This window comes from Sinocyclocheilus grahami, unplaced genomic scaffold (assembly GCF_001515645.1).
Source record: "Sinocyclocheilus grahami isolate Dianchi unplaced genomic scaffold, SAMN03320097.WGS_v1.1 scaffold121.1, whole genome shotgun sequence".
In the NCBI taxonomy this organism is placed as follows: Eukaryota; Metazoa; Chordata; class Actinopteri; order Cypriniformes; family Cyprinidae; genus Sinocyclocheilus; species Sinocyclocheilus grahami.
In genome coordinates, this window is record NW_015505300.1 from 1,734,344 (window position 1) to 1,744,148 (window position 9,805).

Sequence of the window (9,805 nt, forward strand, 5' to 3'; positions counted from 1 at the left end):
CAACATGAGTAAAACTGGGAGAGCAGATCTTCAAAACAACTTTTTAAATTACAAAAGCAAAAAGGAAAGACAGAATTTACATTGGTTGTCTGAATCGGTGTACTTTTCTCCATACGTCAGTCAGCGGTCTTTCCCCACTTATTTTGATCCCATAAAAAACAAAAACACCATGGAGCACATCACTCACTCATCCAGCCAGTGTCAAAGTGAACGGATGTCTGTGTGTAAGTCTGAGTCTGGTTGCCTTTTAGTTCTCAAATAATGGTTTTGCATGTCATCTAAAATACAAGTTTAAACAGTCCATCTGGGTTTAAGTCACATATCATATATCATCTTATTTCTGACCACTGAGGTCTTTTCTGGTGTCCCGCATTGTACAAATATATTTATTTGTTCCACTGAATTGTTTCCTTACAAAGAGTGTCAGAGCGCAGAGTACTGAGGTGTCCTCGCTGAGCAGATGCCAAAAGTGAGGCAGTGAGTTTCTGTTCTGAGGTTGAGCAGAGACAGAAAGGGAGAGAAGAACTCCACGTTTTCAGCTCAAGTCCTTTGCTTTTGTTTTTTTACTTTAAACGCACCAGTGACTCTTAACGTTTCAAAGATGTTCCTCCTCACTTGTGCCGCTGGAGCGTTTTCCTCTTCCTCCTCTTGAAAAAACAACAGCACCTGAAAAGAGCGAATGAGTTGAAGACGGTTTTGCAATCTCCTCCCTTCATTCTCAAACTTGTCAAACGTCGTCTTAGTTAGGCAGTTGAAAGCTAATTTTAAAAACCCACTAGGACAAAAACAGGCCCAAATGTCTCCTAATGTTAGCATGGATCAGACTGCACAATTGTGTAAAACTGTATGTAACTGGTGGGTTTTTCATTTTTTGTCATTTTACTACTTGAGCTTATTGTAGTTCAGTTAGTTGCCAAGGAATCATTTAAAATTATATATATATATATATATATATATATATATATATATATATAATTTTAAATGATTCCTTGGCAACTAACTGAACTACAATAAGCTCAAGTAGTAAAATGACAAAAAATGAAAAACCCACCAGTTACATACAGTTTTACACAATTGTGCAGTCTGATCCATGCTAACATTAGGAGACATTTGGGCCTGTTTTTGTCCTAGTGGGTTTTTAAAATTAGCTTTCAACTGCCTAACTAAGACGACGTTTGACAAGTTTGCGAATGAAGGGAGGAGATTGCAAAACCGTCTTCAACTCATTCGCTCTTTTCAGGTGCTGTTGTTTTTTCAAGAGGAGGAAGAGGAAAACGCTCCAGCGGCACAAGTGAGGAGGAACATCTTTGAAACGTTAAGAGTCACTGGTGCGTTTAAAGTAAAAAAACAAAAGCAAAGGACTTGAGCTGAAAACGTGGAGTTCTTCTCTCCCTTTCTGTCTCTGCTCAACCTCAGAACAGAAACTCACTGCCTCACTTTTGGCATCTGCTCAGCGAGGACACCTCAGTACTCTGCGCTCTGACACTCTTTGTAAGGAAACAATTCAGTGGAACAAATAAATATATTTGTACAATGCGGGACACCAGAAAAGACCTCAGTGGTCAGAAATAAGATGATATATGATATGTGACTTAAACCCAGATGGACTGTTTAAACTTGTATTTTAGATGACATGCAAAACCATTATTTGAGAACTAAAAGGCAACCAGACTCAGACTTACACACAGACATCCGTTCACTTTGACACTGGCTGGATGAGTGAGTGATGTGCTCCATGGTGTTTTTGTTTTTTATGGGATCAAAATAAGTGGGGAAAGACCGCTGACTGACGTATGGAGAAAAGTACACCGATTCAGACAACCAATGTAAATTCTGTCTTTCCTTTTTGCTTTTGTAATTTAAAAAGTTGTTTTGAAGATCTGCTCTCCCAGTTTTACTCATGTTGTAGAATGTGTGAACATTTTTTAACCGCTTTTAGTGTTTCTTTATTTTCTCTTCGGTTGTGGTTAATTATTGCAGTTATTTCTGCAACAGTGATTTCAGTAGAGTCAACATCATGTGACATACAGAGGCAGTTGCAGGGAATCACCAGGATGTGGTGCCATAGAACACATCTGGAGCTGCAGGGCAAGTGCCTTAACTTTTGAAAGCACATGAAAGTAGGTGTCATGCCCTTGTAGTTTATTGTACAGTGCTAGAGCAGGACATTTTTACACTTCCAAATGACCTTTTCCCCCATTCATTTCTTAGATGCAGAAAAGCCTGTGAAAAGCAGACATCCTGTGTTTATTCAATCATTAACCTTTTTATAACAGAATGTCAAGAAACATGAATGGGCTGTTCTTGATATAGTGTAGAGCAGTGGTTTCTGGATGAAGATTAAGAATAAGGGTTTTTATTTATTTATTTTTTTGCTCAGTTTCTACCTGATAAAATATTTTAGAGCTTGAAATAGCTAGAAAAATGTATTCTTTATAAAAATGTCCATGACGTTATATGATTGTATTAATTTACATGACTAGAAGGGGTTTAGAAATCATGCTTTTAAAATCAGGCTACCTCATAAATCCAGGTTTTTCAAAACTTAATTTTTATTTATTTTTTAACAAAATAAAACTGTTGTTGAGGGGGTGAATTAAAGGGATGGTTCACCCAAAAATGTAATTCTGTCATCATTTGCTCACTCTCATGTTCCAAACATGTATGACTTCTGAGGAACACAAAAGATATTTTGAAGAATGTTGGTAACCAAACAGTTTTGGTTCCCACTGCCTTCCATTATTTGAAAAAAAGCATAATGGAAGTCAACAGGAACCAAAAGTCGTACAGGTTTGCAATAACATGAGTAAAAGGGTGAGTAAATGATGACAATTTTTATTTTTGGGTTAAACTTAGTTGTGACCGAGTTAATTTCAATTAACTAAATACGCATTGAATTTAGTGTTGCTTAGTGGCAAGAAAAAAATCTAAATCATCTAAAATAAATCTCTCGGGCACACAATCCCAATATTGGAATATACAGTTGTGCTCAATTATTCATACCCTTGGTAAATATGATCACTTTCTATAGGGTTCAGCTCAGGGAACTGGGTTGGCTAGGGCAGAAGCTTGGTTTTGTGCTCAGTGACCCATTTTGATTTTGATGTTTGTTTGTGGATCATTGTCCTGTTGGAAGATCCAACCATGGCCCATTATAAGATTTCTAGCATGGACAGTCAGTTTTTAAAAAATGTATCCATTGGTATTTTATAAAATCCATTATGATGCCATCTATCAGAATAAGATATCCAGGACCTCCGGCAGAAAAATAGGCCCACAACATTAAAGATCCAGCAGTATATTTCATTGTACACATGGGGTACTTTTTTATCCCTGTGTGCACCAAACCCATCTTGAGTGTTTGCTACTAAAAAACTATTTTTATTTTAATCTGAACATTGAACCCAGTCCCGTTTATAGTGCCAGTCATGGCTAGTAAATAAATATGCTGGAGTTTGTTTTTGGATGAGGGTTTTCTTTTCTAGTTTTTTTTTTACTCTCCCAAACAACATTGTTTGTTGTTGTTGTTTTTTTAGGCTTTCTGACCCCAAGACTCAACTATCTCCAGCTGTGATCCTTGGAGTCTTAGGCCAAATCAATCTCTCCTCCTCACCGTGCATTAGGACGATATAGACACACGTCCTCTTACTGTAGTAGAGAAATATACTTCATAATGTGATTTTCCCCCACTTTCAAATTTTTTTTGTAATTTTTGAATAAAAGATCAAATGGATAAACAATGCGGATTTATTTTCACAGCCGCCTTTGATCATATTTACCAAGGGTATGAATAATTTTGAGCACGACTGTAGTTTTTGTAGTGTGCTGATTGAACAGCAGGTGGGGATAATGTTTTTTGACAGCTGCTACATTATTGTGTTATGTGGCTCATACACTAGCAAACAAAAAAATGCGCGACTGTACTGTGGAAATAAGCTTAAAAACCGCGTGTGGTGGAAATGACCTTAAAAACCACGACTGCTCATATTTTGCGACCACTCACCCCCACAGTCGCTCGTATTAAAGAGGATATGGCAACACGCCGGATGAGAGGGTGTGGCCTAAAAAATACATCATGACAACACGAATCGAAAATAACAAGGCGCTACGCTATACTACGTTATGCGCACTAGACAAATTCAACATTAACCATGCTGCATTAATATTTACCAACATGACATTTAAAACTGTAAGCCTCGATCCATGAAAGAGAATGTTAGCATTTAAATTCGCGCCTAATCCATCGTGACTCATTTACGAAGTCAGCTGACCAAATCCTTAATAGGAACTGACTCTTTCTGCAGTGATGGACTGAGAGCCTTCAACTTCACACCAGACTCATTCTCCCTGCAGTGTGGAAGCCGGCGCGGGAGCAGGCAATATGCTGTGCTTGATAAAAGGGAATACGCATTTTTAGCCGACTGAGGGTTGACTGTATCGCGTTAATCATGCCGGACTCTTCAGAAGTCTCTTTACCCGCGTTCAGACGCTTGAGTTACTCAGTGGGGCATTTTCTCAACGACCTGTGCGCCTCTATGTGGTTCACATACCTGCTGGTGTTTTATCATTCTGTGCTGGGCTTTCAGAACACATATGCTGGTGTGTTGCTGCTAGTGGGACAAATAGCGGATGGAGTGTGTACACCGCTCATCGGTTATGAGTCTGATAAGACACCCGGATGTGGATCATATGGGAAGAGAAAAACATGGCATTTAGTCGGTGAGTGACGAGGAACTTAAAGGGACAGTTCAGCCAAAAATGAGTCTTGTCATCACCATGTTGTTCTAGACCTGTATGACTTTCAAAATAAGATTTCAGGCATGAATTCACTTTAATTTTCATATTATGTCCTTAGTAAATTGTGACACATTTTGTTTTTGGGTAAATTTGTCTCTTTAAGGTTTATCTCTTGCATATTGATGTATGATATATAATTCTCATTTACTTTATTTAGGAACTATTAGCGTCCTCCTGTCGTTCCCCTTTATATTTAACCAGTGCCTGGGCTGTGATCTGGACACTCCACAGTGGGTCAGTCTCACTTACTTCACCCCCTTCATCGTCATCTTCCAGTTTGGATGGGCGGCCACCCAGATTTCCCATCTCTCCCTCATTCCCGAGCTGGTGACTTGCGAGCATGAAAAAGTGGAGCTCACTGCGTACAGGTAAACTCGTGCAGATCTGCGCATGTAATGATCAACTATTCTCGTGATGCTTGTTTGGAGGACTTTGTCTGTAGTGACCGGGATGATGTCTTAGCTTATTGTTTTATATTGGTTGTATCCTTTAGGTATGCCTTTACTGTGATAGCCAACATCACCGTGTATGCAGTGGCCTGGCTGATGTTTCATTTTCAGACTCAGGAAGGAGATGATCCTGCCATTACGGAAAACCTTGGCCTGGTTGACATCCCTGTTTTCAGAGTGAGTGCTGAAGTTATTGTGCTGAACGGAACCCTTGGTCAGCTCAATTTAAAGACCCCATGATTTTAAAGGGGTCATATGATGCTGCAAAAAAGAACACTATTTTGTGTATTTGGTGTAATGAAATGTGTTTATGCAGTTTAAGGTTCAAAAAACACATTTTCCACATACTGTACATACTGTTTCTCCTCTATGCCCCGCCTTTCTGAAACGCGTCGATTTTTACAAAGCTCATCGGTCTGAAAAGCAGGGTGTGCTCTGATTGGCCAGCTATCCAGTGCGTTGTGATTGGCCGAATACCTCAAGCGTTTGACGGAAATGTTACGCCCCTTACCATACTGTGATGCCCCGGCCTAGAGTGAGCCGCGTCTTAGAGTATGCGGAGGCCGGCTTGAGTGAGCGGAGGCGGGTGGGCTTGAGAACGGTGCGGCCGGCGGATTTGACGAAGGAGCGTCCGGAGGGCTTGCGGCAACCACATGTGACGACCCTGGGCTGGACTCTGCTTCGTCCACGGTGAAAGCTGATCCGGCGATCCACAGCGCGAAGTTGATGTATTTCCTCAGCGACCAGCACGGATCAGCTCTAAGCATGACGAAGCAGATATCATCCTCTTTTGGAAGACCAAACAAAGTAGTTTCGCTTTCACAATGAAACACACAGTGCCTTCACGACATGGCGGCAACAACAATACTACAGCGAGAATAAAAGTTACGCCTTCTTTCTTTGCGTGAACATTTGGGCGGCGTTATGCAAATCTTCCCACATCGTGACGTAGACATGTGGGGGTGTGTTAGAATGAGCCATTTTTAGGTAGGTGTGACTGACTCTTAACTTTGATAAAGAATATCTCTTTGGATTTGAGACTTTAGTCTTTGCAACTTTACAGATCTTCTTTATGCACCAAGAGCTTGTAACACTCCAAAGAGAAAGGAAAAATTAAAATTGCATCATATGACCCCTTTAAACTTTTTGTGACTGTGTGTGCTAGTGTACTCCTAAATTATATTTGATTAAATAAATATATGTACAATTATACTGTTACACACACTACCAAGCAAAGTTTTTTTTTTTTTTAAGAAAACTGAAAAGAAACAAAACTGATCAAAAGTGACAGTAAAGACACACATTATGTTGCAAAAAATATAAAAGTAAATACTGTTTTTTAACTTTCTATTCATCAAAGAATCCTGGAAGAAATGTCACAGTTTCAAAAATATTAAACAGCATAACTGTTTAACATTGGTAATAATAAGTAAAAATAATGGTACAAATAATGTTTATTAAGCACTAAATCAGCATATTAGAATGATTTTTGATGGATCGTGTGACTCTATCTATCTATCTATCTATCTATCTATGGAAAAAAGACAGGGAAAGTTTATTTAAACTAAGAAAAGAGGATCAGTTTCATGTTGACTTAAGTCAGTATAAATTCAAATTTTGATGGACATGGTTTCCTTGAACCTTGTATGAGCCAGCAAATTTCTTTTAGATGTTTCTTTATATCAGTAGTTAAATATTTTAAATGCATATAATCAACAGTTTATGGTTTTCAGCTGATTTTTTTTTTATAGACCGGCCTTTTCAGTCTTTGCTTCTGTTGATGTTAACCTACCATGTTACATAATGTAGGCCTGGTCAAAAGAGCTCTGAGAAGTTTTATGCAGTGATATCAAAGACTATAGCATACCCAAGACGTGTCACTCGTATAGTTTTGAATGGGAAAAAATGCAACGCGCAATATGGCCGCTCTATTGAAGGAAGTCTCGCCTTCTGAATAAAAGAGCTAATCTGTAAAGTCATCACTGCAGCTGTTAGAAGTCCTGGTTGCTATAGAAACAATGTTCTGGAGATGCATGCTTAGGACTGTGCATGCGCATTGGCTGGTCTAGCCTGAAAAATATGCTTTTTTTAACGCTATTGGAGCGTAAGAAACAACATTTTTGAGACGGTTGTTGTCAGATTTCATTGGTGATTTTCAAATATGAAATTTAATCATAAGGTTGGTGAAAAAAAAAAGTTTTCGAGCATTTGATGTTTCCCAATTCAAAGAGATAGGAGCTGCACTTGCATGCCCGAGAGGCGTTTCAAAGATGGCCGCCGAGTGACATGACTTGCCTTAAAGTGACTTTGGTTATATCTGTTCACTCAGGGTCTAAGTCTTACAGTAGTGGGCATTGGAGCTCTGTTCTCGCTGCTCTTTCACCTGGGCACACGGGAGAAGGGGACACGTCCCCATCAGGAGGAGGAAGGGTCTAGTCCTGGGGAGTGTCAGCCTCTTCTTAACAACACCACTGTTGCTCCTCCCACAAGTCTACTGCAGTGGAAGCACTGGCTGCGACAGCCATCGTTCTACCAGGTTAGCAGCCAGTACCCGTGTTACTCTTTAGTGGCGTGTAATGTAATTCTCAGCTTTTGTGAGTAATCTTAATAGTGGCTTGAAACACAATGTTGTCACTTAATCACAGTGGTGTAAAATCATTCAGGACTGTATTTAGTAACTGTCTGTTATAACTGACAATCAGAAAGTTAATATCATCTCTTAACCCTGCTCTGTTATTCAGGTGGCTATGCTTTATATGTCCACCAGACTGATAGTGAACCTGTCACAAACATACATATCCATGTATCTCACCTACACACTACTGCTGCCAAAGGTAAAACAACTATAGTAATACTACACTTTGTACCCAGTTCATCAACAAAAGCATCGAAGAAAAAAGGCAGTGATCTCTGTTTGATCCTCTTTCTTGCAGAAGTACATAGCTACCATTCCCCTGGTCATGTTCCTAAGTGGCTTTGCTTCCTCGTTTATCATGAAGCCTCTAAGCAAGCTAATGGGCAAATGTGTGAGTATGAGTTTGCATGTGTGTCTTTTGATTGAAATATAAGCCAAAATACCTCTTCCCAATGTTGGAAGTGATTAACAATCTAGAGATACCAGTCAGTTTTGCTGCGTCATATACGTGTGATCAAATTTATGAGTTGTGCAGACACGAACACCACTATAAAGTTGTGGGGAAATGTGTGATTTTTCTTTGAGCCCAAGCTTTACAAGTTGGAGGTATGTCAATTATAGATTTTAAAAACACACATGATGTGCATCCTTGTTGCATTAGTGCTACAAATCTTCTCTTCTTCGTTAGGAGGTGAAAAAGAGAACAAAATAGGAAATTGCCTATCAAGCCAATTTTATTCTGGCCAAAATAACTCCTAAATCAATCATGTTGCAATACTTCCCTTCTATTCTTAATCAACTGATTTTGTAATTGCCAAATAAGCTTTGGTATGAAAGCATTACTAATGTATTCCAATAGCCCTGCTATTTAGACTAATAAAAACAGGATGGCTTTTTTGTCTAGTTGTTCTAAACCTTTCTGACTCCATTGTCCACAACAATGTAAGATAATGTTTTCTCTGGTATATCTGCCATTATGATAGTTTTTTTTTTTTTTAATGTACAGAAACCAGTAATGTCTATAGATAAGTAACTTAAACAATTATAATTACAATTCTAATAATTACATTTCAGGATTTCAGAACTTTGAAGAGCTGAATGTTCTTCAGGGATTCCGCTCTTTTTAACCAGTGGATTAACATGAATCTTCCAGTCGTTCTTGAGTTACTGGATATAGGATTATGTTTAGCATAGGATCATTTATAGGATTTAAAAAAATATTTATTACTCACAATTTCAACCTAATAAAATTAGAGCTTGGCATAACAAAAGAAAAGAAAGTGTATTCATTATAAAATGGTAATGGATTATCAAATTATATGACTTTTCCAGGTCTAGAAATTACTTAAAATTAAGGCCAAATCACACCACACCGACAGACGCAGACCAGCGCAACAGCCGACTGAATACAGTTCGTCGCTTTTCACTTTTCCCATGACCCGACGAACACTGATTCATGTTCAATCCGCGAAAAACAAGCACCTGCCAATGCCAACAGGAGTAACACACTGATCGGACACCAGACCAATGTGTCAGTTGCGGTTTAAAAACATCAGTCGGTGCCGTGTGAATGTACACAACCACCCTATAATGATAAAAATCCACCCGGTGTTTTTTTGTCTGTGTGACGTCACACAGACAGGCCCCTCCCACGATAGTTTGATTGACAGTAGCATTTCAGCACAGACTGGACTGGGGTCTTACCTCAGACCCACCCTGAGTGAGCTGTCATCAGTCCGCCATTGTTTCACCGCCGGAGCAGATGTAGACAAGAATGACTCCTAAGCGATTGAGGTGTCCTGTTGTTGGATGTAATAATGAACATAGCAGTCGTCATTTACTCCTGACATCTGAGCCGCTGAACTCGCAGTGGATTTTGTTTGTGTCTGAAGGGAATGCTCCCCCGATCTGCCTAAATGCGTCT

At 39.2% G+C, this 9,805-nt stretch overlaps 2 protein-coding genes across 8 annotated transcripts in view; both read left to right on the forward strand.

Moving 5' to 3' along the window:
* LOC107589861 (casein kinase I-like) overlaps nucleotides 1–1,952 on the forward strand; it is a 29,920-nt gene extending 27,968 nt beyond the window's left edge. For all 7 annotated transcript variants that reach the window (XM_016278427.1, XM_016278431.1, XM_016278434.1 and 4 more), the window contains one exon: nucleotides 1,241–1,952. In XM_016278427.1, the coding sequence (XP_016133913.1) occupies nucleotides 1,241–1,295 (55 nt within the window). In that variant the 3' untranslated portion in view covers nucleotides 1,296–1,952. The remainder of the gene's footprint in view (nucleotides 1–1,240) is intronic.
* Nucleotides 1,953–4,064: 2,112 nt separating this feature from the next.
* LOC107589862 (major facilitator superfamily domain-containing protein 12-like) overlaps nucleotides 4,065–9,805 on the forward strand; it is a 16,164-nt gene continuing 10,423 nt past the window's right edge. Inside the window, exons 1-6 of the mRNA XM_016278435.1 lie at nucleotides 4,065–4,719; nucleotides 4,955–5,165; nucleotides 5,291–5,423; nucleotides 7,576–7,782; nucleotides 7,988–8,080; nucleotides 8,180–8,272. Of these exons, the coding sequence (XP_016133921.1) occupies nucleotides 4,449–4,719; nucleotides 4,955–5,165; nucleotides 5,291–5,423; nucleotides 7,576–7,782; nucleotides 7,988–8,080; nucleotides 8,180–8,272 (1,008 nt within the window). The 5' untranslated portion in view covers nucleotides 4,065–4,448. The remainder of the gene's footprint in view (nucleotides 4,720–4,954; nucleotides 5,166–5,290; nucleotides 5,424–7,575; nucleotides 7,783–7,987; nucleotides 8,081–8,179; nucleotides 8,273–9,805) is intronic.